Source organism: Polypterus senegalus, chromosome 14 (genome assembly GCF_016835505.1).
Source record: "Polypterus senegalus isolate Bchr_013 chromosome 14, ASM1683550v1, whole genome shotgun sequence".
Lineage (NCBI taxonomy): Eukaryota > Metazoa > Chordata > Cladistia > Polypteriformes > Polypteridae > Polypterus > Polypterus senegalus.
Window position 1 is genome coordinate 146,035,878 of NC_053167.1, and position 27,097 is coordinate 146,062,974.

Below are 27,097 nucleotides of genomic sequence, written 5' to 3' on the forward strand. Positions count from 1 at the left end.
TTACTTGACTGTGTTGACCTGGTGCAGCGTGTTGATTTTCCTTCTCACTCTGGTGGTCTTATACTGGACCTGATCTGCACTTCTGGACTATCTGTTGCCAACACTTAGAGCACAGATTTGGGACTCTCTGACCATAAGTCTCATCACCTCTCCCTCCTCTTACCAGACACCTTAACAATGTCTGTCCTTCTATCCTTGCTGATCTTTGTCTGTCTTGCTCTATTCCATCACCAGTAGATAGTCTTGTTGACTACTATAACTCAGGCCTTCTTTCAGCACTTGATAAAGCAGCTCCTTTAAAGCACAAGGAGGTTTCCTTTAAGCGCTCGGCTCCATGGTACAATTCAGAATTATAGTCTTTGAAAGCAGCTGGCCGACACCTTTCTTGAGAGAATGTCACATAAGACTGGCCTCACTGTGCACGTCCAGGCTTTCTCTCACCACCAAAAGACTTACAGGGATGCACTAACTGCAGCCAAGAACATGCACTACGGCAGAATAACACAAAGTGGCCACATGTCCCGTGTTCGCTCCTTCCTCTCCTTTTCTAACTCTGAGACGCTCGTCCCTGCTGTTATCACATCCCTCACTGATTATTGTAACTCCCTGCTGACAGGTCTCTCTTCTAATCTTCTATCACAGCTCCAGCTGATTCAAATCTCCTGACACGGACCACCAACAGCGAGCACATCACACCATCCTGCTGGACCTCCACTGACCCCCTGTGTCTTACAGGATCGAATATAAAATTCTGTTATTAACCTCCAAAGCTTTAAATGGCCTCACACCGGACCACAGCAGCGACCTTCTCCATCACTCTGCTCCAATCTGTCCACTAAGGTCCTCTGATTCTGGCCATCTTGTTGTGCCCCTCACTAACCCACACTCTATGGGTGACAACAAGGCCTTCACTTATATACGGTGGTCCAGATCTAATTATGCAATTTTCATTACGCTATAACTTATTAAGTTTATTACATAGAAAATCACCCGAAAAATCCCGGACATCCAGAAATGTGCGAACTGACGACATGAAGAATTGTCTTTGCGCCGAACTGGAATTGTCTCCGCATAAATCAAAGCCATCCAGACGATCTGGATCTGCAGAATTAGATCTGGACCACCCTGTGTAGCGCCCAGACCTTGGAATGAGCTCTCGAAATCAAAGAGATCAGCAGACTCCATTCATTCTTTACAAAACAACTGAAATCTCGTCTGTTCAAGAAGACGTTGAAGTTCACCTGACATTCTGTGTCCTCTTTCAGTCTTCGTCTCTGTCCATATGCTCAGGATAATTGGTGTGTGTTTTATCACAAATGAAGTAGTTATTTGCTAGGCTATTCTTTTAGTCTTGAATCTAGGATTTCACTCTGGTTTACTGTCTTTTATTCTCTTTAATTCCTTTGTACATCCTGTATCTATCTGTTTTAGCGTTCTATTCAGGAAACATCTGTATCCAATGTTACATAGACCCGCTGTTTCTTCATGAGACTCTGTGGAGCGCCTTGAGCATGGGAAAGGTGCTATATAAATCAAATGTATTATTATTTTTAATTAGAGGAGATTTGCACCATGTTAAAGTGACCAAAAGAGGAGACCTGAAAGAGCTGGCACTGCACAGGCTGGGAGAACAGCATTCAGGGTGTCCATCGGCCTTCTCCTCTTGATGACTTCATGATTTTTTAAAGCAAAAACTGATATTTATTAACAAAAAAAACCCAAAGATGACCATGTTAACTGCCTGGCAGGAGCACCCACAGCAGTTTCTACGATGTTAAGACCTTTGTGCCATGAAGGTCCAGGGTGCACAGTTAATGAATGAACCAAAGTCAATAATGTGACAATGTGCCCTGTAGCTGCCAGTCTGCTTTGTATGCCATTTGTCTTGGAGGAGCCCCCAGGAACTGAAATGTTGCAAAGTGCTGAACTCTTCTTATGTAAAACTAAAGGTGTTATTGCGTTATCTGCCTAAATAGATGATTTAGGTGTAACAAGATGTTATGGATAGTTTTGTGCGTAGCTGAATTTGAACTTTTCTTATGTACACTTCTTTATTAATTCTTTGTGTATAAGCAATAGTGAGCATTGATATGGAATAAAATGTAGAGATCCAACAATTGTATACTTTTAATGTACAAAAATACAAAACCTACTTTGGAGCTTGACTTTCATGTGTGCCAGATGGTATGAAGTAACAGTACACATACATACAGCCATGTTAACAAGAGTTTAAAGTGGAAGGACCAAAGCACATCAATGCGTTTGGACTACTGCTTCTGATTTGTGATTGTTTTGCCTAGAGTGGCAAAATGCCATATGCCCGCCCTGACTAGAACACGTGTGTGCGGCATTACTGCCACCTCAGGTAAAATGGCAAACACAAAGAGGCTGCTGAGCGTCAAGCCTGTCTCCACTAAACCTGCTCCTCATCTTCTCCTGCACTGCAGATGGTGCGTGATAGTGCCAAAGAGAGCAGCAAAAGAGTGGTGACAACATCCCACAACCAAGACGTCCAGTAACTGCAGCTCCTTAGGTTAAAGGATCACGTTTGGCCGCCATGCTGGTCAACACATTCCAGTAGCAGAGAGTTTGCAGCCAGCCTGGAATGTCTGAAGCACTTAGTAGAATTTTACTCCCACGGGTGCAAACTCATTTGATTGCCACTAATTGTTTAAAAAGATTCATTTTTTCTCGCATTTGGTTATAAGACCCATTGTGAAGCACTGCAGAAGTGAGCCACACTGTCCATGTTAAGGGACAACGCTGCCTGCCCAAGGGGTCATCGACCTGTTTGGAGGTCACAGGACGCTGATAAGACGGGGACCTGAACGTCTGCTTTTGGACAGAAAGCGAATCTCTTTTGTGGTTGGATGTTAAAGGGAGCAATGCAGAGCAGTTGAAATGTGTTTACTCGGCTATCTTTAATTGTGTTTTTATTTGATTCAATCATTTTGATACGCAAAGAAAAATGTTTACACTAAAGAAATAAAACACAAAATAGAGAAGTTCATTACAAAAAGAAACTCATTTTCAAGGGTTATTATCGGTGTAATGTTTTTACAACTTTTATTTTATTTCTCAGTCTGTGCAATGTGTTGAACTCCAATCTCCATTTTCAACTCTTCTATCCTTGGTTCTTCTTGGCCATTTGCATTTATGAATAAAGCACTTTGCATAAAAAATGTAAAAATTCAGCCTAATGTTTTCCATTATCAGTCCTTTTTTTAATTGAGGTCCTTTTTAGGTGCATCTGCATTAATTCCATAAGCATCACCAACTGCCATCATCATGCATGTCTGCCCGTCTACCTGCCCACATGAAATGATGAAGCCCCCAGCGCCATCATAGTTCAGGGACATTTGTTGTGAAAGTTTCATTTTCGCTGGCGTAACTCAAGTGCAGTGTGAAGTACAAATTTCTGAAAACACAAAATCTCCGATCAAAAACTCTGATTCTGTTTGACTTCAATTAAGATTAGTTTACCATTTCAATTCAACTTGAGAGATGTCACTTCATCTTGTATACTGTATTTTGGAACTTTTCTTCTTTAACTGATCTGATGACTGCTCCCAGCAGTATGCCAGGTACGTGTAGCCCAGTTCACTTAAAATAACTTAACTACAATCTAGAAATAAATGAAAAGGCAATGAATTCTTTAAACAAATGTAAAAAAAACATGTCCTCAGTACTCACATGACACTGAAAACAACTTCACAGCCACACCGTTAAAGAGACAGAGGAGTCCATCGGGGTCCAAAAGAGCCAACCATTTTACTGCGAGACTTGAGATTTAATGCTCAGTTAGGAAGTTCTTTGAGAAATGTTGATCTTAATAAATCTGAGGTACAGTTAATCCGTTTTTAACCACTTGATATTCTCAAACTCAGTCCTCGGCCAACTTCTCTTTTTATTTGGACTCGTAGCCTAATTAAGCAAGTTGTTTTTTCCTGTTTGTTTTCAGGTCAGTGTAGAAATGTTTATTAAAATGTGTGTTTGTGTGTGACACAAGGGGATCATTTTTTACTTTCATTTTGACATTTTTACTTGCCTCAGCAGTTTGATTTTGTTCTTCCAGGTGTTGCACTTATTTCATCCATTAGGAGTGAAGGAGTTGCAGCCTTCGAAGCACTCGGTGTTGTCTTTCCAGGTGTCCACTCTGCTTGTTGTGGGCTGCCATTACTAGGAAACTACACTGAAAATGTAAATGAATTACAAAAAAACAAAAGTATATAAACCTATAGTAAAACACAAATATTTGCAAATATATATGTATTCTAAGGTTAGGGTTTGCCTGCTGCCAACCCCCCGGCCTGTGCTCTCTGCCAGCCACTTCACGTCTCTGCCACTCGCGTTGTGAACGCACCCCAAGGGCTCCTCCAAAACCGCCTCTTAAATGGTGAAACATTGGGAAGCAAATACCGTTTTTTTAATCTCCTCTTTGCTCAATCAGCTGCTGCTGTGCTGCGTGGTCTGCATCTTGCATGGCACTTCGAACAATTAAAAGCCTGTACAGCAGCTGTCCTACTCTTTGTCTTTTATTTCCCTGGGTGTAGTTAACTCTTTTGGCACAAAGTCTCGTCTCACGGAATGTGAGTTCTTGATATTTTTTAGTTTATAATTTAAAAACGGAATAAGAATCTAAAAATCTAATAAAACCACATTAAATTTTGATAAATTCTGAAAAGAATGATACCAAACATATATATGTAAGTTTTAAAATAAACCCAATTTAATGCGTGACAAAAAATGTGGCATAAAAAGTCATTGCACAAAAATAATGCACTTTTAGGCCTAAGATTTGATATATCGAGAGAGTTGATATAATGCGAAGCTGACTGACTCATTCACTCACTCGCCATTGCCCGTGTAGTTAAAAAGACAAAATTTCTGCACATTTAGGGCAGCAGGTATCCACTAGGGAAGGACATTTTGATATATCAATTTTTAGCGGCAAAAAACAACCACAAGAGAAACACTAAATAGCCCAAAATCTCACAAATACAAATACTTACAAATGTCTTACAAATACAAATGTAAAAAAGCCAAACAGCTGCGATTTTCTGAAAATAAGAAAAAAAAAAAAAAACAACAGCAGCAAACTAAAGGAGATCAAATCGGGCAAAAAAATTGAGTGAGGGTGTAAAATCAAAAACCTGCAGCCATGGTATTTACTGTAGTCTAGTATCACATTTAATAGCATTTTATCATTGATTATTTTGAATATAACCACTGTTACAAACAATATTTAATAAAAAAAAATTAAATCTGATTTAGTAATAAAAATTAATTTAACTATTTCAACTTTCAAATCAGAAAACTAAGTCCTCAAATACACCTGAATGTTAGGCCTCACTTTTATTTCTGAACACGTTAAATAAATGTTCAATATTCAAGCAAAACAATCTGAAATATGAACAGCAATAAAAATGTAAAAAGTGACAAACTGATCCAGAGTCCTATTCCAACCCCGCATTCCTCCTAAAACAAGTCAGGAAATTCAGAGGAATGTAACGAAGGTGAGACGCCACGAGTGAGAACTTCAGCACGCCCTGGTGCAGGTGTCAACGCAAGGTGGTGGAATTTCATGGGAACTACAAGGTTAGCCTTTACAAACCGACACATAACGTCAGTTTATTTGTTATTTGCTTCCCCGTCCCCAGACTTTCTACGTGATTAGGTGACAGTGCTGAACGTCACCCAAGTATTCCTCTTCACAGCAGTTTATACACTCTGGTGCAATACTGCCATCTCCTGTCTTGAAGATGTAATAGCCCTATATATTTTCATACAGTCCTGACAGTTTTAAAAATTCTATCTAATACTTTACCATACATTCTTCTTCTCTTTTATTAGACCTTCCTAATGTAGTTTTAAAATGTGTACCATGTATACCTAAAGACATTAACTGTCTGTTTCACGAGGCTCACCCCATTTTATAGTTTTTACACTGCAGTAAAAAGATGGTTCTGTAGTCTTCACATTCCTTACACTTTCCATTTATTTTTCAATTAACTTTATGTAAATGAATATTTAACACACACTTAAACTATCCTCCCTGCTGTGTTTCTTTACAAAGATACTGCCATAAACTGAATTCGGAATAAATGCCTAGCTGTATTTCCTGATTCCCATCTTTCTTGCCATAGTTTCCCAATTTCCTTTTTACATTTGCTTCATGCAGTAACACGGAGATATACAGATCTGTTTTACTTGAAGGTTTCTTAAAGAGTCCATCCACCGCTCCATCTCCACAATGTCTACATGTGCTGGAACCCACAGGAGCCCTATTGTAATACTCTGCCAGTGCAGAACCCATAATGGGTACAGGTCCTAACTTACTTTTCTTATTTAGTGATCATTAAGTCTGAAAAAGTTACCACTTTCTATGGTCTTGTTTCCTCTGTTCAAGCTAATGCCAAAATTATTGCCATGAGTTAATCTGAAAGACTGATTTGAATATCTCTTCATGGTGTTTATATGGAATTGGGGCAAGTATCCTGCTGCTCCCACTTTCCCCAAATCTGGAAATTTAGAACCATCTATATAAATCTCTAAATAACCATGCCAATATGACGCAATATGCTTTACAAAATGTGTTCTTCGGCATTCTCCCTTATTATATCCCATATATATATATATATATACATATACATATGGTTGAATAGTTTACTGTCAAATAATGCAAAGAGTGTGCGACACATGTTTCGCCCTAATTCTGGGCTCATCAGGCGTACACACTTGCTGCACACCCTCTTGGGGATCGAACCTTGGACGTCAGCGTCAGAGGTGAAGCCTCTTTATGTTGCACCACGCCGTGTGGTTCGTTTACTTGACATAATGTAGATCGGAGTAATTACATTCATGGCATTCGTACTTCTCACAACTGAAAGAGGGCACCATGGCGGATGTTTGCCAACTTGCAGACCAACCACAAGCGTTACCTGGTAGGTAACCACCCATACAATCAGATTGTGATTCAGACTATGAATGCCATGAATATATATGTGTGTGTGTGCGTTTTTTTAACACCTCTTCCATATCCTACAAATTCTTTACTACATCGATGTGCCACTCTTCTCCTGGCACTTCCTTTAGTCAGGCGCTCAGGGCCTTACCTGAAGATGGCCTCCATGTTGTAATCTACTCAGCAGGTGTCATTTTGCTTCACCTGCAACGCTGATATTTGTGATGTACACAAAAAGCTCCTGTCCACAGTCTCAAGGCTGACGACTGTATTGCCTCCCGATTTCTTTCAGATGTTGATCAATATACCTGACAGGGGGTAACTAGAATTGATCTCATCATAGATCTGTATATCTGTAAAGTAATTACTTTGTTTGCACTACACTTTTGAGTTGCCCGTTTCATTAGGTTTTAATCCTTTTTTTCTAGTTATGTAACTGATCCTAGTGCTGTACTGAGGTTCTCTTTCTATAGGAATGATATTAACACATGTCGCAAGGTTATTTTTAATTACTCGAACCACTTTTGATTTCTCACTCGCTATATCATACAATTCCATCGCACCTTTGTGTTATTAACAAACCGTCCAACTAAGCATGTCGAGCGCCGCACCTTACAACGGTCAAGTGCGACTGCAGCCGGAAAAACCCAGAATGCACCGTGCGGCGCTCCACCCCTCTCCGCAGGAGCCCCGCCAGGAAGGCCTGCGCGCGATGTCGGCCCTGCACGTCGATAACGTCAGGTGAGCTCGACGGGGCTCGGGTGTCAGCGGTCCTTCAGTGGTGGCCTCGCCTCTTGTGGCTGTGCGTACGAAGGCCACACATGCGCACAGTATCGCCGCTGACGTGAGCGTCTCGGACGCTATAACAGAAGGACGGACACGCACAGTTTCACATGGTCACCAAAGCTGTGGACGCAGAGGTGAGAACTGCGCTTCGGTGTGGGGGACGCGAGTGGTGTACTGCATTAGCAGGAACGCGGGTGACGACGGGTAAACCTCCAGGGGATCGAGATGCCGAATTGTTTTTTTTTTCCATTTACCGCCGGTCCACGTCAGTGACACGCCCCTAACACGTGGCCTTAACTTGGAGGAGTTCGGGGCTACCGCTGCTTGAGGGACCCACCAAAGCCTAGCGATGCCCTGGTTGGTGGGCCGTCGTGGTGGACACGCAGTTTCCAGGGAACTCGGTTGCCTAGAAGTGGTCGCGGCAAGTGGTGTGGCTGATTCGAGCCGATAGGGATAACCGGTCCGACGGCATTAGAGGTAAACACTTTTTTAGACAATCCGGAGGAAGAAAAAGGCTGACAACAAAAGCCTCCTAGTTTGGTTTTCGGATGATCACTTTTGCCCCCCCACTGTAACGTAAATCTCGAGTGGCACTGCACTGATGGCAGATTTAAAAGAGCAAAAGTGATGGGCGGCTTGTGATCGAATGTTCATCGGGTGAGTGGATGGGCTTAATACCAATGAAGCCGGCTGTTCAATCGAGGAGTGAGGAGCTGAAGAAACGGGAACTTCAATTTTATAAGCCTCAACAAAGGCTTTATTTTAAAGCTAAACGGCTCTGCATTTGCTGAATTTAACAGCATTGTTTGAATGGATTCGTTAACTTTGTGGCAGTTTTTTATATTCACGCATTCCGAGTTCATTCATAAGTTTTTCAAATGTCACCAGGAGTTCGCAGAACACAATGTAGGTAATATAATACATTTATGGATAATATTTTAGTCATAGACCCCCACAAAAACAGCTAGCAGTAGGATATCTGTAACTAATAATTCCCATTTACATAAAACTCTTTCTCATGTGCTATAAAGAAATTATCAATGTGTAAATCGTCCAAAAATGATTCTGGCAGTCTAAAGTATGAAGCCATTTTAATGCTCTTAGTTTATCCCACTTTGGCCTTGAAATTGTTCCATCCTGTTGGGTGTTTGTGAAGGCCGTAATACACTTCACTTTTGTCAGTGCTTATAGGCAGAGAGCGTAAAGGAGTTTTGCTGGATCTCCACTGGACTCTCTTCCTGTAGCAGAGCCACTTCTTCATCAGTCAATCTCTCTAACGTCTGCATTTTTATAATTGTGTAAGTGAAATACATAGCAATTATTAGGAAATCTATTTATGACTTGACCACAGTGCTACCAAATACTCTTTACTTGAATTGCATGCATTTCCTTTGCTAGTATGCTGTTTTTCTTCTAATTCCTGTTTCAACAAAACACTCCTTTGTTGAAATGAGATCTTAAAATGGGTGACTAAAGGGTACTTGTAACATGAATACTGAGGAGACAGATAAGGTAGAAAGGGATCTGTATTGACATAAACCTTGTGCGTTATTTTAGATAATACAGCCAAAGGTGAGGTTTGATTACAGAAGCAGAGCTTAATCAGAACAGGAAATTAAAAAAAAAAAAAAGAAACTGTTTACTTGTTTGTTTATAGTTCTTATTTAGTGAAAGTTTGGCTTACTGAACAGACGGAATTGTTCCATGCTGCTGTGTTGGAATACATTTGCGGTTTTAAGGAGTTTTCCATTTAATTTATACCCCATTGCCATTTTTGTTTCAGTATTGCAGACATGGATTATAATAGTTTTCATTTTTATTTGGTAATTTTGATTTTTTTTCTCTGTGTCCTGCAAAGCAGAAGATGCTGTGGTAATGCATAGCATGGAGTATTATGGCGAGTTTTATTAGTGAATCCTTTTAATCTTGATACTATAGAAATAAATGTATGTTTTCATACAAAGGATATACAGTAGCTCAAAGTGCTTTACAAGATGTGAAATTATCATTAAATTATAATTAAAATGTGAAGTTATGTGCGAAGAAAGACTAATTAAAATTAGGTAAGAATAATAATGAATAAATGGAATACAACAACAAATACACAAATAAGATAGCTGTCAAATTAATTGAAATAGAGACTGATGGTCACAAGGCCAGATGGGTAGGGGGAAAAAAAAAAAAAAAAAACCTCCACTCCATTTAAGTTGAAGGGGGGGAAAAAAATCCCAAATCTGTAACCAAAATCCCTAGGGGTCCAGGACAATAGACCAGACAGTCCCCATTGGGCATCCTGCCTAAATAAATATACAAAGCAGGAGTTCATTAAGCATTGATGGGGGGAAAAAAAAAAGTTGTGTTTGTACCGTTGTTAAATTCCAGAACAGTTCTTATTAATGTTGCTTGCTGTAGTACTCAGGTGTTGTGCCGTGTTAGCCATTATGAATGTAAAGAAAAGCCAAGCAAAATGACACCTTGTATTGGCTAATTAAAAAGATTACAATATGCAAGCTTTCAAGGTAACTTGGGGGCCCCTTCTTCAGGCGAGATGGACTACAGAAAGTGAAGTTCCCTGTGTTTATATCCACACAGTCCTAGGGTAAATAAAAGGTGTCATTTTGCTTGGCACTTCTCTACATGCTACTTGCTGAAATTGTGGAGTAAAACGCTCTTGTTAAAAGCGTGTAGCTTACTGCTATGTTACTCAACACAGTTGCCATTTCATGCCCACCCTGACACCTGTCTGTGTTCTCCTTTGTGTACTTCTGTTTTATTTGGTTGTCTTAGGCTGAACATGACTGAAGTCATAAATAATTTGAACCATGGAGAAACAGACAATATTATCATCTTTAAAGTCAAGTTTTGGTCACTACAAGAGTGACCATTTATTAAGAAGGCCCTTAGAAATGCCAGTCAGCTTTGAGATACATGTTAACTTTAAATCATCCACGCATATTTAAAATGGAAAAGATCTGAAACAGGATCTTGCCAGGATTTTTAAAAAGTACATGAGAAAAGAGCCCTGAAACTTCACACTAAAATGTAGCACCTTGTATACCTGAGGTATTTACTGTAAGCTTGCAGTAGACGTAATCTAAGCAAAAGAAGATTAAGAGGTGACATGATTGAAATATGTAAAGTTTTGAAGGGAATTAGTCCAGTGGATTGAGACTCGTATTTTAAAGCGAGTTCATCAAGAACACGGGGACACGGTTGGAAACTTGTGAAGGGGAATTTTCACACAAACATGAGGAAGTTTTTCTTTACCCAAAGAACGATAGACACTTGGAATAAGACGGCAAGTAGTGTGGTAGACAGTAAGAGTTTAAGGACTTTCAAAACTCAACTTGGTGATAATTGGAAGAAATAAGTGGAGAGGACTGGCAAGCTTTGTGGGGTTGAATGGCCTGTTCTTGTCTAGATTGTTCTGATGCTGGAAGTTTTTTGTGCAGCGAGGTTTGTTTAGTGTAACGACAGGCTTGGAGTTTTTTTTGTAGTTCTGTCATAGTGCCCTCCTCTGTACACATCCTGCTTTTTGCTGTCCATTTTAATGAGCAGATTGTAACATGGCCAATGGAAAAAATAAAGCCACCCACAGAACTTGACAACTTTTGAGTTGGTTTGAATTTTTTTCCCTTTTAGAGGTGCTATACTATAAATTCATTGTCATGTTAAAATAACTTTGTAGCTTTACATTGCTTACATGTATACTTTAAATAAAATGTATATCTCAGAATCTAGTAACTTAAGATGCCTGGTCCCATGACTTAATGTCACAGGCTGCAAAAATCCCAGCTAAATGAATCAATTTCTAAAGAAGTTATCATTGGACATAGGTCAAACTGTTTTAGAAAGGATATGGAGAGAATTACTGGACCATAGACCTGTAGCCTTTAACAAGACAAACCTGGTGAAACTTGTCTAAGAATCTAGGTCCATTTTTTTCAAAACATATTGTTGTACATTGGACTCAGAATTTTGGGCAGATCTCTCAGAAACCACTTGTTCAAAAGTGCTCAGTCTTTGTTGGAATGTAGTCATCCAGGAGCTATACACAACACAAAAAACACAATTTCTGATTGAAATTGTAATTTTATTATATTAAGATGGATTATGATGTTTTTCAACACACACTATGCCAAATTAAAGTTTTCTTGACGGTTTGAACATTGCAGGATCAGGATCTGAATGTCACTTGATGGAAGTTTGGTGATGGGGTCAAAACTTCACCATTTTAAGCTCCCCCTGTTTTGTATGGAGTATATCTCAGTCCTTGCTGCTGGATTTTCCTGTCCCTTTCTCATCCTGTATGTGTTCTGAGGTGTCTAAGCTTTTGAGGACCTTTGACATCAAGAGATCCTGTCAACATGGTTATGTCATAGGCGTGGATGGCAGACTGTACAGTGACCTACAGGGCAGTTCATAAGTATTTGGAATGGGACGTGATTGGTTTTAGTTCTACCCAAGCATGCTTGTACTGAGATGGAGTACATGACGATACAGCAAGAAAAAAATAAAATCTAATTTTTTAGTTTTTGATTTATGGGTGATTCATAGATTATTAAAATATTTTAACATTGACTATTTCCTGTGCGGGAAAATTTTGCTAACTGAAAACACTGCTGTAACCTCCTTAGTAATACGAAAAAAAATGTCCATGAGGAAAATGCAAAATTAAATTTTTTTTTTTTAAATTTTGTTTGCATGTTTGCAGCCTTCTTTTGTCCTCCCTGTGGCCTCCACACTCTTTTCACAGAACTTTCCTTAAACTTTGAAGTTTGCTTTACAACTTTTCTTTCTTTACAACAGTCTCTCACTGCACTTCCCTGTAGTTCCTCCACAACCTCAAGTGCGTTTTCTTTGTCTTTCTCAAACCGTTTAGCTTCTTCCCTCTGCTACAAGTGCAGGTCTCCTGCAGAGGAGTCCCTTCCTCCAAATGGACGTCGATAGCCTTCTGACCACCTGCTACGGACAGTGTGGTTGTTCTTCTCCACACCATAGCCTAGTCTCCGCTGCATGTGGTGCATGCTTGAACAAATGAGAGGAATACACTGAAGTTGACAGTTGTGGACAGACTTTATCTTTGTTCCATGCACCGCCATCTTTCATTTACAGCAGCTATGTATTTCCGTTTTAAGTGCTGAAATAAACTGGATCTGCTGCCACTCTGAACTGTGACCCGACATGTGCGCGATAGACATATGAGCGCCGACAAAATTGCGAAAGTTTCATTAAATATGAATTGCTAGTTTAAAGCATATATAATAATGTTTATTTTAGAAGTCAATATTATGAGACACAGCATGCCATCAGCACGGCACGCAGATAGTCCTTAAGATCACGCCCTGTATATGTAGGAAGAATTGCAGCAAGACGTCTTGATAGTTGAGCGTATTTAGACTTGCTGGCTGCCTGACTGCTGGTAATTCCGCTTTGTATACGAGGTGTTATGCCAACCCTCAACTGAGTTATTTGTTCGCAGCATGCCATCAGCAGTTATAACCGTTATAACCTAGCACATAATGTGCACGTCCACGTCGCACTCTCTTGGCCTCTCTAGCGATTTTGTCGGTGCACATTTGTCGAAAACCAGTTAGCGGGTTTGTCTCCGCTCATTTGTCCGTCGCGGTTTTGTCGGGGCGCATATGTCTATCGCGCTTTTGTCGGTGAACCCTCTGAACTGTTGCCATTTTGCAGACTTTGCATGTTACATTATTTTGTTCAACAGCAGATCTTTCATATCCAAAACAATCGCAAACAACTGATTTAAAGGTACAGCCTTTGTTTGCAATAGCTAATTCATCCGAAACATTACGCTTGTCTCCATCTTTGAATTAATGTTTTGACAGTGCAAATGTGATCAACTGAACAAACTGAGGTGATTTGTAGGCATATCATTTATATTTTTTATGATCCTACAGATTCGTTGTTTGACAGTTTAACTGGACCATTTGGTATTTGGGGGTGGGGGGAATAAACATGGAAATTTCATCTTTTTATGAATAATGCTTTAAAACATTAATTTGCATTAAGCAATTTAATTGAAAAAATCCCCAGAGCCCTAGCTTTTAGTATAGACTTTCCACATTAAATCCAGTGTATTTACATAAAAATGGGTGAATTTATATAGGAACTGCAGCACTCCTAGGTAGTCTCCAGAAGTAGTTGGAAGACTGGTCACATTGCTGTTCCGTGGCCAGGTGTGTGTGCCATTGAATCGTCAGGGCCCGCCCAGTTAACCTGAAGAAAGGCCTACGGATGATGCTAAACGTGGTAGTTTTTATTTCAGGTCTGTTAGGTGACTAGCAAGGAAGACCTTCTTGTAGTTTGTGCACATGACAAACCTGAAATAAGGTCCTCTATTGAGGGTGTGGAAGAAAATACAGACACCACCACTGGAATGCCCCGATTTGGGCAATAAAACGCAGGCAGGTGAAAGCGTCAATCAGGGGTGCGGAAATCCAACGCCCGACTCGTCCAACACGGGTAAATTGAGCGTCGGACAAACGTGTTTTTCTGGTTTCAGTTGTCCGCGGACAAGTGCAATTTTCTGGAGAAAAAAGAATTATACAGTATCTGCTGTGCAGGGCACATTTTTACCACTACTTTCAAATTTTAAACATTTGGGTACGTACTTTGTGCGGAAATAGTCTACTTAGGCATGTTCTTCATGTCTCAAATTGGTATTCAATATTGTTTACAAAATGACGGCTGATTTTTCAAAGGGGAAGCACTTTTGTGGTCTTGCATAAGTATTTTACCCTACTATTTACACGCTTGGAGATGCGGTCATTATTTTCATGCCGACATTACAATGTAATTTGATGATTTTTCATTATAATCGATAACTTTTATATATTATTGATTAATTTTTTCTACATAAAAAATGCGGTCATTTCACCTACAGTGCAATTGTTTTCTCCACATAAAGCTTGTTAGGCATTTGATCCTTTATGAAATTTGCGATTTCGCGTAAGTTGTGATATATTGAGGAGTTAAGAAATTTATTGCGTGATATCAATTTTGATGATCGTTTTTGATTAGAGAATTTTTCATATAAAACAAGTTGGTTTTGCGCTGTCAGTTTATTAAAAAGAAGACAACAAAAAAAGAAGAAAACATTCTAACGGTTTCCAAATGTTATGAAATATCAATAAAAATCTTCACTTAGACGCGATTATTTTTTTCCCGACAATGTCGGTAATATTTACTACTTAGGAATTACCTGCGTAACCCATAATGCACTGCGGTAAGCACGTTGTTCTCGCTATATGCGTGTTGCTGAAACAAGTAGCATCGCTGATGAGAAATGGATCATTGCTTGATTAAAACTGGCACAACAGGCCCTGAAAAACCTATGGGAGCGTATTAAGGCCACGGTAAAAAATTACGGACACAGTGAAGACAAAAAATGTAAATGTCGAGATTAAAGTCGGCATTTCCACTTTATTCTCGTAGTTTATTTTATCAGTAGAATGTCACAAACTAAATTTCATCTTAAAATTAATGTTTCATTTACTAGATTTTCTCAAACCCCGTCATAAATTAATGTAGCACATTAAATGCTTTATATTCAGTGTTCCCCGACCCAGTTGTTAATCTTGAGCGTTATGCCAGGCTGTTCAATACTGCTTCTTTAGAAGAGTTTGACCCACGACCAGCTGTGGAATTCTGCCTGTCATCTGGCAACCGGCACGTCACTCATAAAAAAACGGAAAAGTCATCGGCATCCACTTCTGCAGGACCATCAGTCCAGAAACCATGCAGTTCAGCTCAAGCAGAAATGAACCACATTCAGCCCATGCTGTGTGAGATGGTAAAGGTTCTTGGGGGAGAAGATGAATCAGGACATGTTCTGTTCTGTAACTGTAATCTATGCAAAAAGAACTAGTGTAGCTATAATGAAGGCATTGTTTATTAGCCAGTTAAAATAAGGGAATCTTTTTTTATATAACGTTCTAGAGCAAGGTGGCAAAATACTACTCCCTGAAAGAACTTTTTTCAGTTTTAAAATGGAAGGCAGTTTTGGTATCAATAAAAGAGATCAGAAAAAAGAAACTATTTTTCACTTTTGTTATTTGTTTACAGGCAAGTGAATTTAACTGGCGGACAAGTGGATTTTCTAAGTTTACTTGTCCGTGGACAAGCAGAAATAAATTTGATTTCCACACCCCTGGCATCAATTGTTATTCTTTATCTAAATCTCCGAAGAGGCAGAAAGCAAAGAAAAAGTTTCCTCTGCGCTATATATATGCAATTAATTGATTTAGGTCACTATTTTTTATAAGGAATTCATTTCAAATTCAGAAAACTTTTAACATGATTGGTTACACCCAGTTGCTAACAGGACATGGCAGATGTTGATACCTCGATGACCACAATTTGATTGATAGTCCTGTTTGCTTAAGATGAACATGACATTTTAAATGTATTATTTTTATTCTTATTCTAGGGGATGTATGAATTTTATCATGCACACCCTGTTTTTCATGGTTTAAAAGTAAATAACAATGGCCTATATCTATTATGATCCAGCTGGGTACAAAGACAGGAAGCTTTGTATTATAGAAGAAAGGTAATGCCATAAATATAACCTTTTTCTCTTAAGGGGTTATATAAAATAACAATAAATACATTCATCATAGTGAATAATAAAATAACAGCATCAGCTTTTAAGCATAAGCTCAGAACGATAGGAGACTCAGACACATGCCAGGTGCACATTGGACCAGGGTTCAAATTCAACTCTTACAAGTGCAATCAGTATTTGTGTTTGTAAACGCTGCATAGTTTTGCAAGGTTGTTTTAAAATCTGTGTAAGCTCTCAGTTTGTCTTTCAAGAAGAACAAGGTTTAAAATTGAGTGGCCTCTGCCCTACTGAACTGATGGTCATTCTGCTCTGATTGACGGGAAAGGCTGGATTTATTATTATGATAAATGCTTTCACCACCTCAAAAATGGGAGAACTGCATTCTAAATAAAATGGATTTTAATGAAAATAAAGGCAGGTGCACAGTATTTCCTGACCGGTAAGGACAACACATATAAATCCTGTATATACTGTATATGTATGTATATTTCTTGTGTAAAATTTGTGCTTCCAGAGCAATTGGATTTAATTAGATAATTGCATGATTTTGTGGTGGGAAAATAGTTGTTTGTTTATCTGCTTATTAAAACACAAAGTTAATTCAGCCAGGATGTTCTGGTCAATGGCATGTGTGGTTTTATAACACGTGGGGTTTTGCCCCTTTGGTGCTTTTTCTGCAGTAGCATCGCTGTGTCTCTTGTATTTCTCAGTATGGCTCTTTAGTGCATGGTGTGGACGGCCTGTAACGATGCGGGTTGGTTGCATGCTCCCATCGAGTATCCAAGAGCTCTTGTACCCTACATCGTCGGTAATGTTACCAATGAGCTTAGCAGTGAGGCACAACAAAGCGAGGGGATGGTGCAAAAGTGTCCAGTGCTTTTCTTTAAAATCAAACAAAAACAAAGTGTCCAAATTAAAGTGCAGTGTCAAGTTCCAATAAATTAAAAAATCCATTAAAACAGATATGACACGTGGAGGTTAAAAACAATGAGGTTAAAATACTGTATGAAGCAGTCTTTTAAAAACAAGAAGAAGCCCGGTGACTTTTTACCTGGCGGCTCCCCAGGTTCCCTCGTCTGGGCTTCTCAACAGGGGAGTCTCCCTACTTGCAGCTGACCTTCACTCTGCCTGTTTCAGCTGTTCAGTTCACCTCTCCGATCCCTGGCTCCGGTAGACTCCTCCTGACAGCGAGTTGGGATCCACAGCGACCAGGGTGCCCACGCTGGGGAATACACTCCCCAAGTCCCGACTCCCGCGGCCTTACACGGAGAGTCATCTGCCTACCGGTCAATCCAGCTCCATGATCACTCAGCGGGAGTGACCACTACTACTATTCCCTGGGTGTCGGCCCAACACCCAGGCTCACTGTTAAGCTGCAACGCGAGCCTGCGCTCGCTCGCTCACTCACTCTCTCTCTCTCCACACTGCTTTCTCCTGCAACCTCCCGTCTGTTCTTTCTTTTCATCCCCATCTAGCCGACTCGTGCTTCTATTTATCTAGAGGGCATGGCAGCTGTGGCAAATCAGCATCCCCAGGAACAATCACGCATGTGGACGGTTTCTCACCTGTGAACTTAGGTGAGAAACGCCCACATTGCGAATCGCCCCGAGAACCACTTCAGCCACACAACCACCACACCCCCTCACCAAGCCGCGAGCGCGGTGCTTATTTATTTAAACCTGGCCTTTGATGGGAGCTGTGGACCCGCTATACCACACTGCCACTGGTACTTGGTGTTGGACCCATTCATATTGGCATTCCTTATCACTGTGCTTTTTGAGCATGGAATTGTGGGAATTACACATTTTGTTTAAAAATCCTGTACAGTTCAACTTTGCTGTTCTAAAGACAAAAGATGAAATATAAAGCTACTGTTGCTGTTGTTTGTATCCAGTGGTAGCCTGAATTCAGAAATAAAAATGCTGGATTGATATTTTAGACTGATGTCATATAAACCAGTCAGTCATCTGTAACTGCTGTTGTTTTTAACATTTAGAGTCTTGCTGGTTTCAAAGCTGGTGTGTGTGTGTGTGTGTAAATTAGAAGAAATGTCCCCCTTTTATTCTTTTTTAATTAATCTCATTGTTTTGGTGATGGTTTTTGTTAGCAATGTTAAAGTAGTAGTTTTTTTTTTTTATTTCCTTTATTCATTGTTTTCTGTAGAGTTGTTTTTTTTTTTTGGTCCCTTCATTGTATCTCAGTATTGACAACCCAGAAATGACAGCTGTGACTTCAGAGCCACATTGACAGATCTCCTTTTAAAGAAACGTGTCTTAAATGCGAAGAGATGTGACAAATGGTGTTGAAGTAGCGGCTGCTCTTTAGCATTCAGTACTCTGCCATGCTCCTTATTAATCATCAGAATTTGGACACAATTAAGGTAGCAAACTTCACATAAAAATGCAATTTAAAAAGAAAACCTCAAAAAAAGGAAACATTTAAAACTTTTGAAAAATACAAATTTATAAATTTCATAGATAATTATAGGGCTGATAATTTAAGCAGTGAAATCAATTAAAAGAATGATAATCATAATTGTGAAATTGCTTGAAAGAAAAACCTACAGCAAACAGTTATACAGCACTCCTCCTCATAGCTGCAGAAAAAATAACCAGTGAGCCGATGACCAATATTATTTCTCTACAGAACACTAGTACAATGCAACAAAATTAAAACACAGCAAATTTATGTAAATAGAAAAACTTGTATATTAATGATATTAAGTGTCACCACAGCAATAATGTATTAAACACTCTAGTGTTGCAAAGTCTTCCCTGTTTACAAAAATGAAGAAAACAATCCTACCAATCCAGTTAGAGTAGACTGTTTAGTAGTGGATATTAGTTCTTAAAGTATCCAGGCAGAGAACAGACTGTTGAAAATGAATTAAAAGCATGGAACGGGTAAATGAGAACTAACTGATCTAAACACCAACATGGCGAATTGCTCGTGTCCTGAAGTGACTTTAGCTGCAGGTGGAAGTCCCATTTTACTTATGGTGCTAAGAAGAGTTGCGTTGTTTCAGCAGTCTATTATCAAGCGAAAGCACTGTGAAGAAGCTGTCTGTTACGGTCCTGCCTTTGTACAATCTGATAGCAGTCACGGGACATTGCATCTTTGATTATCGGTACAACAAATAGTTCTGAGCAGGCATTGGCCACAGCACTGCTCTTGGGAAAAGAATGGAGATAAATGTCATCAACTCCGAGAGGGAAAGGCAAGTTCGTTGTACCACGTGAACATTATTGACAGAATACAACTGAATAATGAAAAAACAAGTGCCCACTTTTACAAGTACTCAGAATTGACACCGGGTGTTAGACTCAAATCAAATGTATGTTTTTATTATATTATAGAATTAATAATAATAATAGCAGCTCACTACTCAAAACACAGAGTGCCGGTCTTGAACCCGGGACCTTCAGGTTATAGGGCAGCAGTTCTTACCTCTGCACCATTCAGCGGGCTGATTGACACATTTACAACACAAAAGATGCTGATGGAGAGGTGCGAAGGGATTTAAGGTGTGCCGAGATTACAAGTTTTTTCATAGCCTTCTGGAATTCTAGTGATAATGAGCACTTTGGACGCATTTTTCCCGGCTGCTTCATCCCTTTGCCCACTCATAGAGATGGTCCTATGTGGCACACCTGGGTAGCTCTCATTACGCACTAGTTTAAAAAATGTTTATGGAGTATAATTTAATTATAAAGTCGTTGATGGTGATGTACAATTGAGGTTGGCATTTGCAAAGTTTTAACATAAGTTTTAATGTATGTCCATTTAAGAGATGCTTATTTCAGTTAAATCAGTCTTTGGCTGTGCAGTCAAACTATACAGTCATTTTGATTCTTTAATTTTACTTTACCACGTCTGCATCTCGTTTGCCATACCATTTTGAAAACCAATACATTGACCTTGTTTTCTTATTGCCTTCTTTTCAACTTGTCCTTTAGGAAGGCATTCGAATTCAGGTTGTACTTGCTCAAGTAGTATTTTGTTAAAAGGTCAGGTTTCAGGTCATTGTTTAAGTTTAAACTATGACATTAACTTTTTAAAAAAAAAAAAAAATTGCTTTGTGTTGATTCTACATTCATTTTGTGATTCAGCGTGTATTCACTTCATGGTTTATGTATTTTATGATTGCATGTTTTAATGTTAGATGCGATTAATCACGATTAATTCCATACAATTATGTGACTGGTTCATTATTTTTTTTTTTTATTTATTCCCATCCCTCTGTGTTGTAGTTTAATAGCTTGGCAGTGAACGAACAAGAGGGCGAAAAATAGAAAACTTCTATCCGCCTGAGAGAGGTGAATACCTGCTGTACAATTTAAGTAGCTGAGCATTTACAAACGTTTTGACAGATGAGACAGGTTAGTGAGCATACATAGTCAGTCAGCAATAAGTTTATTATTTGTTAAAAAATAACTTGGTGTGAAGCATATATATAAGTACATTCTGATGGTTTTCAAAGAAACTGGTTTACATTTTAATTAACTCTGTATTATGGATTTTTGTCCATACCTTGTTTGCACCTAAAGCACGTATAGAAATCATTGAGGGTGAAAATGTGGGCGCAGTTAGATTAAATTAAATTAAGGAAATAAGATTATTTTCATAGGCATAATTTTTGAGGCAGCCATTGTAATAGGCTTCATGTTCCTCCAGATTTGATATGGAATCTTGAAACATCTCACAGTTTATAGGGTCAAACCAATTTGCCAGTTTTTCCTCCTGCATTAAACATTACTTTTTGCTGAAGTCCTGATCGAACAGCTCAAGTTTATTGTAGGGAAAGTCTATTGTGCTGTAGGGTACTGTGAGGTGCACACAATAAATGATGATGATACACACAATTATATTAACTATGGTTGATTTTGAATATCAATGCAACTTAACCTATTTATCTTTTAACTATATTTTTATATATGGTTTTATTTAAGAAAGGAAAGGGAAAAAGTTGAACATTAGATCAAGAATGAGTTTTAGTGGACTGAAATTAATTATTGGAATATTGTAGATATGGAATTGGGAACCTAAAATTGTTACACAGATGAACATTCAAGTACTGTACAGTGTTTCCTGTAGCTTAATATTTAATGTTGAATGAAAGTGACAGGGACTTTGAATACCTCTTGGTTTTTTACCCTTTCTGTTAGGGCTGTGCGATATGACCAAAATCTTTTATCCCGATATTTCATTTCATATCCCGATATCACGATATAGTACATTTTCTTTGTATTCAGTGAATAGTTTATATAATCACCACTCCTTTTTTTTCATTTAAATTAAAAAAATCAAAAATGAGAACTCAACTTGTAATTATTTCTGTTCTTTTATTTAGAACATTTGAGCAAATGTTTGACTTAGAATGTAAACATAAAATGTTAATGTATCAAATATAAAACACTTTTCAAAAACAAATTACTAAAGGCCCAATATAAAATACTGCTATATAAAATGCCTGACATAAACAAAATGTGAACTGTAGCAGCAATAACTCTCACAACATATATTAAATATAAAAGGATCAAAGCACTAACAACTAAACTATATAAGGCCAATAAACCCTTTAAACAAAATAAATACAAGTCTAACATTAACTGTCAAAACCAAATGTAAACATTGTACTTCAAACTGTAGCAGCAATAAGGCTTACGACAAAAATATATTAAACTAGCAGAATACCCGTGCTTCGCAGCGGAGAAGTAGTGTGTTAAAGAAGTTATGAAAAAGAAAAGCAAACATTTTAAAAATAACGTAAGATGATTGTTAATGTAATTGTTCTGTCATTGATATGACTGTTGTTGTCATATCTATCTATTTATATTATATATATATATATATATAGCAAAATACCTGCGATTGGCAGCGGAGAAGTAAAAAGAAAAGGAAACATTTTAATAATAACGTAACATGATTGACAATGTAATTGTTTTGTCATTGTCATGAGTGTTGCTGGCATATATATATCTATATATCTATATATCTCTATATATCTATCTCTATATATCTCTATATATCTCTATCTATATATATATATCTCTATCTATCTATAAGGGGTGTGACTCGATTAAAAAAATTAATCCAATTAATTAGAGGCTGTGTAAGAATTAATCTTGATTAATCGTATGTAATCGCACATGTAAATTTGCCCCAAATCGCAAATGTTTTTTTTTTTTTTTAATTTAAAAGGGTTTTAGTGGGTGACAGAATCAAATAATAGACATGGACATGAATATTGTAAACTGAAGCTGTTTTAATTTCTGAAAAAAAAGCCTTTAAACTGCATTTGAATTCAAAACAGAAACAAAAATATCATCCCTGGTTAAAATTGGGCAGACTTAAAAATAAAGTGGTAGTTTAAGTACTTTAAGTACATTTTCAGAATAGTATTGTCTTTAAATAATAATAACCAAAATTTCACCATAAAGTGCAGTTTTTCTTCTTAAAAAAATAAGTCAGAAACATAAAAGGTAATTTGACCAACTTAATCTTTAAACTCCGAGTAACCTTAGCCAAAATTATTTTGTACATTAGGCTAAAACAGTGTGATCATTGAACATTTTGTAATTAGATGTATTTAGAATTACTAACGGTCACGGAAGTCCAATGATCCCCAGTAAGAGCCACAAAGTCCACTTTCTGTAATGCATCTAATTTTGCTTGCTTTTCAGTGTGCACAAAACCACGCTTTTATCAAGGCTTCGCTCGGGTAGTCGAAATGATCAGTCGTAGGAATGCGCTTTATTCCGACTGTAACATTTTTGTAGCTGTGATGTGTGCATCAGTGTAATGGATGTACCAGGAAATCATGCATTGACAAAAGTTCCCGTTTGCTTGGAATTGAAAGTGTGATTAAATGCGTTATTTTTAACGTTATGGAGTACATGCATCGAAGCTTCTCAGCTGTGCTTGTGCTAAGAAAGGGAAAATTTTAAAAATAACGTAACATGATTCTGCATTAACCTAATATTTTTTCATACATCCCAAACCAAGGAGATGCGAAGGTAAAATGAATCGGGTAGCGCGTACATAGTCAGTACATCCCCTCTCGGGAATCGAACCTCGAATGTCGGCGTTAGAGGCGAAGACTCTACAATTGATCCACAGCGTGTGGCTTGTCTATGCTAAAGTATGTATTGTAGATCGGGGTATATATATACATTTATATCTATACCCGTGTACCGCAGTGGAGAAGTAGAAGTTATGAAAAAGAAAAGGGAACATTTTAAAAATAACGTAACATGATTGTCAATATACAGTAATTGTTTTGTGAGTGTTATTGAATGTTGCTGTCATCAAGGATTTGATTATCATTATTTCTTTCAATCAAGCTCGTATTTGTAGGATGTGTTCAAGTTACATTCCGTGTTTGTCAATCGTTGTAAAGATTAGAGGTTTCATTCATCGATTAGTTCCTTACTACATCAATAAACAGCTCGTCTTCCTTTTTATCTGTGATGTGACAAACTGCATGCACGGGTTTTTTTTTTACACTGTCTTCCTTTAGCAGGACATTCACTTTTTCCACCGTGTGCTTTGTTTCCGCAGTAGCTGCACTTATGAATATGATTGTATGTATAAGACACTTCATATTTTTTTGCTGCCTTCTCAATTGTGTAATTCGGTTTTTGTTCAGCACTCTTTGGAACTGTTGCTTTTTGTCTGTGCACTGCGTCAGTTCACGTGAGCCGCTTGGTGTTCTTGCATCGAAGGCTGTGCTGGTGCCATCTCGTGTAATGTCAGCTAAGACCCGGCACTTAAAAGTTTCTCTCGCAGTTTCAATGAGTTTGTGCCAAACACCACCCTGACCATCTCATCTTCCTCTGCATAAGCATAGTCCTTCACCCGTGAACATTTACCGGCAGTGTTTGTATTGGATTGCCGCTGATGGACGGCCTTATATGGGCAGGCACTAAATTACAACGCTAGTGGCAGCCTGTCTATGAACTTAATTTAATATAAACTTACGGTTCACGCCGTGCTTTGTTTCCGCAGTAGCTGTACTTATGAATATGCTTGTATGCATCATTTGCTTCATAATGTTTTTCTGCCTTCTCAATTGTGAAATGGCGTTTTGTGCTCATCGCTGTTTGGAGTTCTTCCTTGTTCTCTACGTACTTACGTAGGAGGCGTGATGATGACACGAAACTCCGCCCCCCACGGCCATCGCCAACTCAAGACTCCATTACATTATATGGGGAAAAATAGCTTCCAGTTATGACCCTTATGCGTAGAATTTCGAAATGAAACCTGCCCAACTTTTGTAAGTAAGCTGTAAGGAATAAGCCTGCCAAATTTCAGCCTTCTACCTACACGGGAAGTTGGAGAATTAGTGATGAGTGAGTGAGTGAGGGCTTTGCCTTTTATTAGTATAGATATATAATATTAAATATAATATTTTTTAGGCTACATTCTAGTAAAATGTTAATTTGAACATCATAGTGTGGCAAATCTCCGTTAATGAGTTACAGCGGATCGCCCCGTGCGTGGGACTGGACGGTGCTAACGTGTTGATGCCGTCCAGCCCCAAGCACGGGGTGATCGCGTAACTCGTTAACGGAGATTTGCCGTGTTAATGCAGTTGTGGCGTAAACGTAATTTTAACAAGATTAACGCTGACAGCAAAGGCTGCAGGGAAAATTATGCCTTAAGCAAATTGTTTTGGTAGCAATTAATCTTCCAAGCTTTTAACATGCTCGTTTAAATAGTACCTTTACAACTGTAATATCCTACGTGGCCTGCCTCTCAGTTGTAAACTCTCTGCATGCTCGCTCACGTGCTTTTTGCGGAGGTGGTAGAAGAGGTTTGTCGTGTTGGAGTCTGTGGTAGCGATCGGTTTGCAGCATAATTTGCACAGTACCGTTTTCTGGTCCGTGTCAGACTTTTCAAATCCAAACCATCTCCATACAACAGAGGTAGCCCCTCGTTTAGGAACAAGGTCTTTTTGTGTGGAGCTACCTGGTGTTGCCTCGTCTTCATCAGCCATGCTAGTGTGTCTGCATCCACGAGGTGGCCATCAAAACAATGAAAAAAATATTGCCGTAAACAGTTTATTTTGCGACACCACGAAACAAACGATAGCGTAATGTGCAGCGATAGACGTTTTCATATTGTCATCCGATGTATATCGTTCTATCGAACAGCCCTACTTTCTGTAATTCACAAGAGGCGTAGGTTGAGTAAACTTGAGTGAGATACCTTGGGGGATTCGAGTAACTGGTTGTCAATCCTTTCCCCTCTGCCTCATTGTGTTTCTTTGTTTTTTTGCAACAGGACCAGAGTGACAACAGCATGACACTGAAGCTTAAGTACCTGTCCCTTGGAATCCTGGTCTTCCAGACCACCAGCCTGGTTTTAACGATGCGTTACTCCCGGACACTCAATGAGGAAGGCCCTCGTTACTTGGCTTCCTCTGCAGTGGTAGTGGCTGAGGTGATGAAGATCGCCGCCTGTATACTCTTAGTCTTCAAGGCCAATGGTATGATTTCACCTTTCTTTGCTTTGAAGTTTGCAGGTGCCATGCTAGTCTGTTGCCCTCTGCTGGCCTCCTTTGGCTTTGCTGATTGTCATAGTGGGGTTAACTGGGCCTATTGGTGATCAAAAGACTGTCTGAGATATTTCTATTCATAATTATCATCAGAAGGGTTGCTGTGATTGATGCAGATGTTGTGTGGCGTCAGAATCCACTGCCTCTCCTAAATGAATATGTGTAGGATATTCCAAGTGACGAGGTCCTTTTTATGACTTCTAAAGGTTGCAGTTTTGGAGCATTACGCAGAGTTCTACAAGATGAGATTTTGCACAAACCCATGGAGACCTTAAAGCTGGCCATTCCATCCGGGATTTATACGCTGCAGAACAACCTGCTCTATGTAGCCCTGTCCAACCTGGATGCTGCCACCTACCAGGTATTGTCCGAAGCCCAGTAATTTAGTGTTAACCTACCATAATCAAAATGCTCTTCAATGTTTCTTGGTCTCCATAGGTTACGTACCAGCTGAAGATTCTCACCACAGCCCTGTTCTCTGTGTCGATGCTTGGGAAAAAACTAAGTCTGTATCAGTGGCTATCTTTGCTTGTGCTCATGGTTGGTGTGGCATTTGTTCAGGTAAATTTCCCCTGAGGGCACATTATTGGCTTTATGTATGATTGCAAGAACATGAGAAGTTGAGGGTGAGATTCTTACTCAAAGACACCATATTGGGACCAGTGTGACTTGCTTCCTGTCTCCCTGTCTCATCTAGTGGCCTACAGACCCGCCAACTAAAGCTCAAAAAGACCTAACGGCAGGATCCCAGGTGGTTGGATTGATGGCTGTTTTGGTTGCCTGTTTCTCCAGTGGATTTGCAGGTGTTTACTTTGAGAAAATACTGAAGGAAACAAAGCAGTCTGTTTGGATCAGGAACATCCAGCTTGGTGAGCCTTTCTGCAACACTTTGTGATATGCAGCTCAAACTCGTTGAAAGAATACTGTCACATTTTCAATGTTGAAAGTTAAGAGTTAAGTGTGCTTGTGTTTGCCTGTTTGTGATGCCCACTAATTTCTAAGGAGGAATCCATGACTGAGGTATTTGTATCTGACAGGGCTCAGTTTTTATATTAATTGCACTTTGTTTGGCTGAGGTGGTGTGCAGCTTACCTCTTGCACTAAACTTTTAATTCTGTGGAGCTTACGTAGTTTAAAATCACTTCTGACCGCTCATACCTCTTCTAATATGCCTGGTCATTCTCCTCTTTACTTTCTC

General features: G+C 39.0%; 1 protein-coding gene across 3 annotated transcripts in view; it reads left to right on the plus strand.

Moving 5' to 3' along the window:
* The first annotated feature begins 7,637 nt into the window (after positions 1-7,637).
* LOC120514263 (UDP-N-acetylglucosamine transporter-like) overlaps positions 7,638-27,097 on the plus strand; it is a 43,233-nt gene continuing 23,773 nt past the window's right edge. The window contains exons 1-5 of one of the 3 annotated variants that reach the window (XM_039734550.1): positions 7,638-7,884; positions 25,626-25,830; positions 26,106-26,260; positions 26,338-26,460; positions 26,597-26,768. In XM_039734550.1, the coding sequence (XP_039590484.1) occupies positions 7,858-7,884; positions 25,626-25,830; positions 26,106-26,260; positions 26,338-26,460; positions 26,597-26,768 (682 nt within the window). In that variant the 5' untranslated portion in view covers positions 7,638-7,857. Of the gene's footprint in view, positions 7,885-7,937; positions 8,228-25,625; positions 25,831-26,105; positions 26,261-26,337; positions 26,461-26,596; positions 26,769-27,097 lie in introns of those variants that run through there. The other 2 variants (XM_039734552.1, XM_039734551.1) reach the window with 2 other exon arrangements.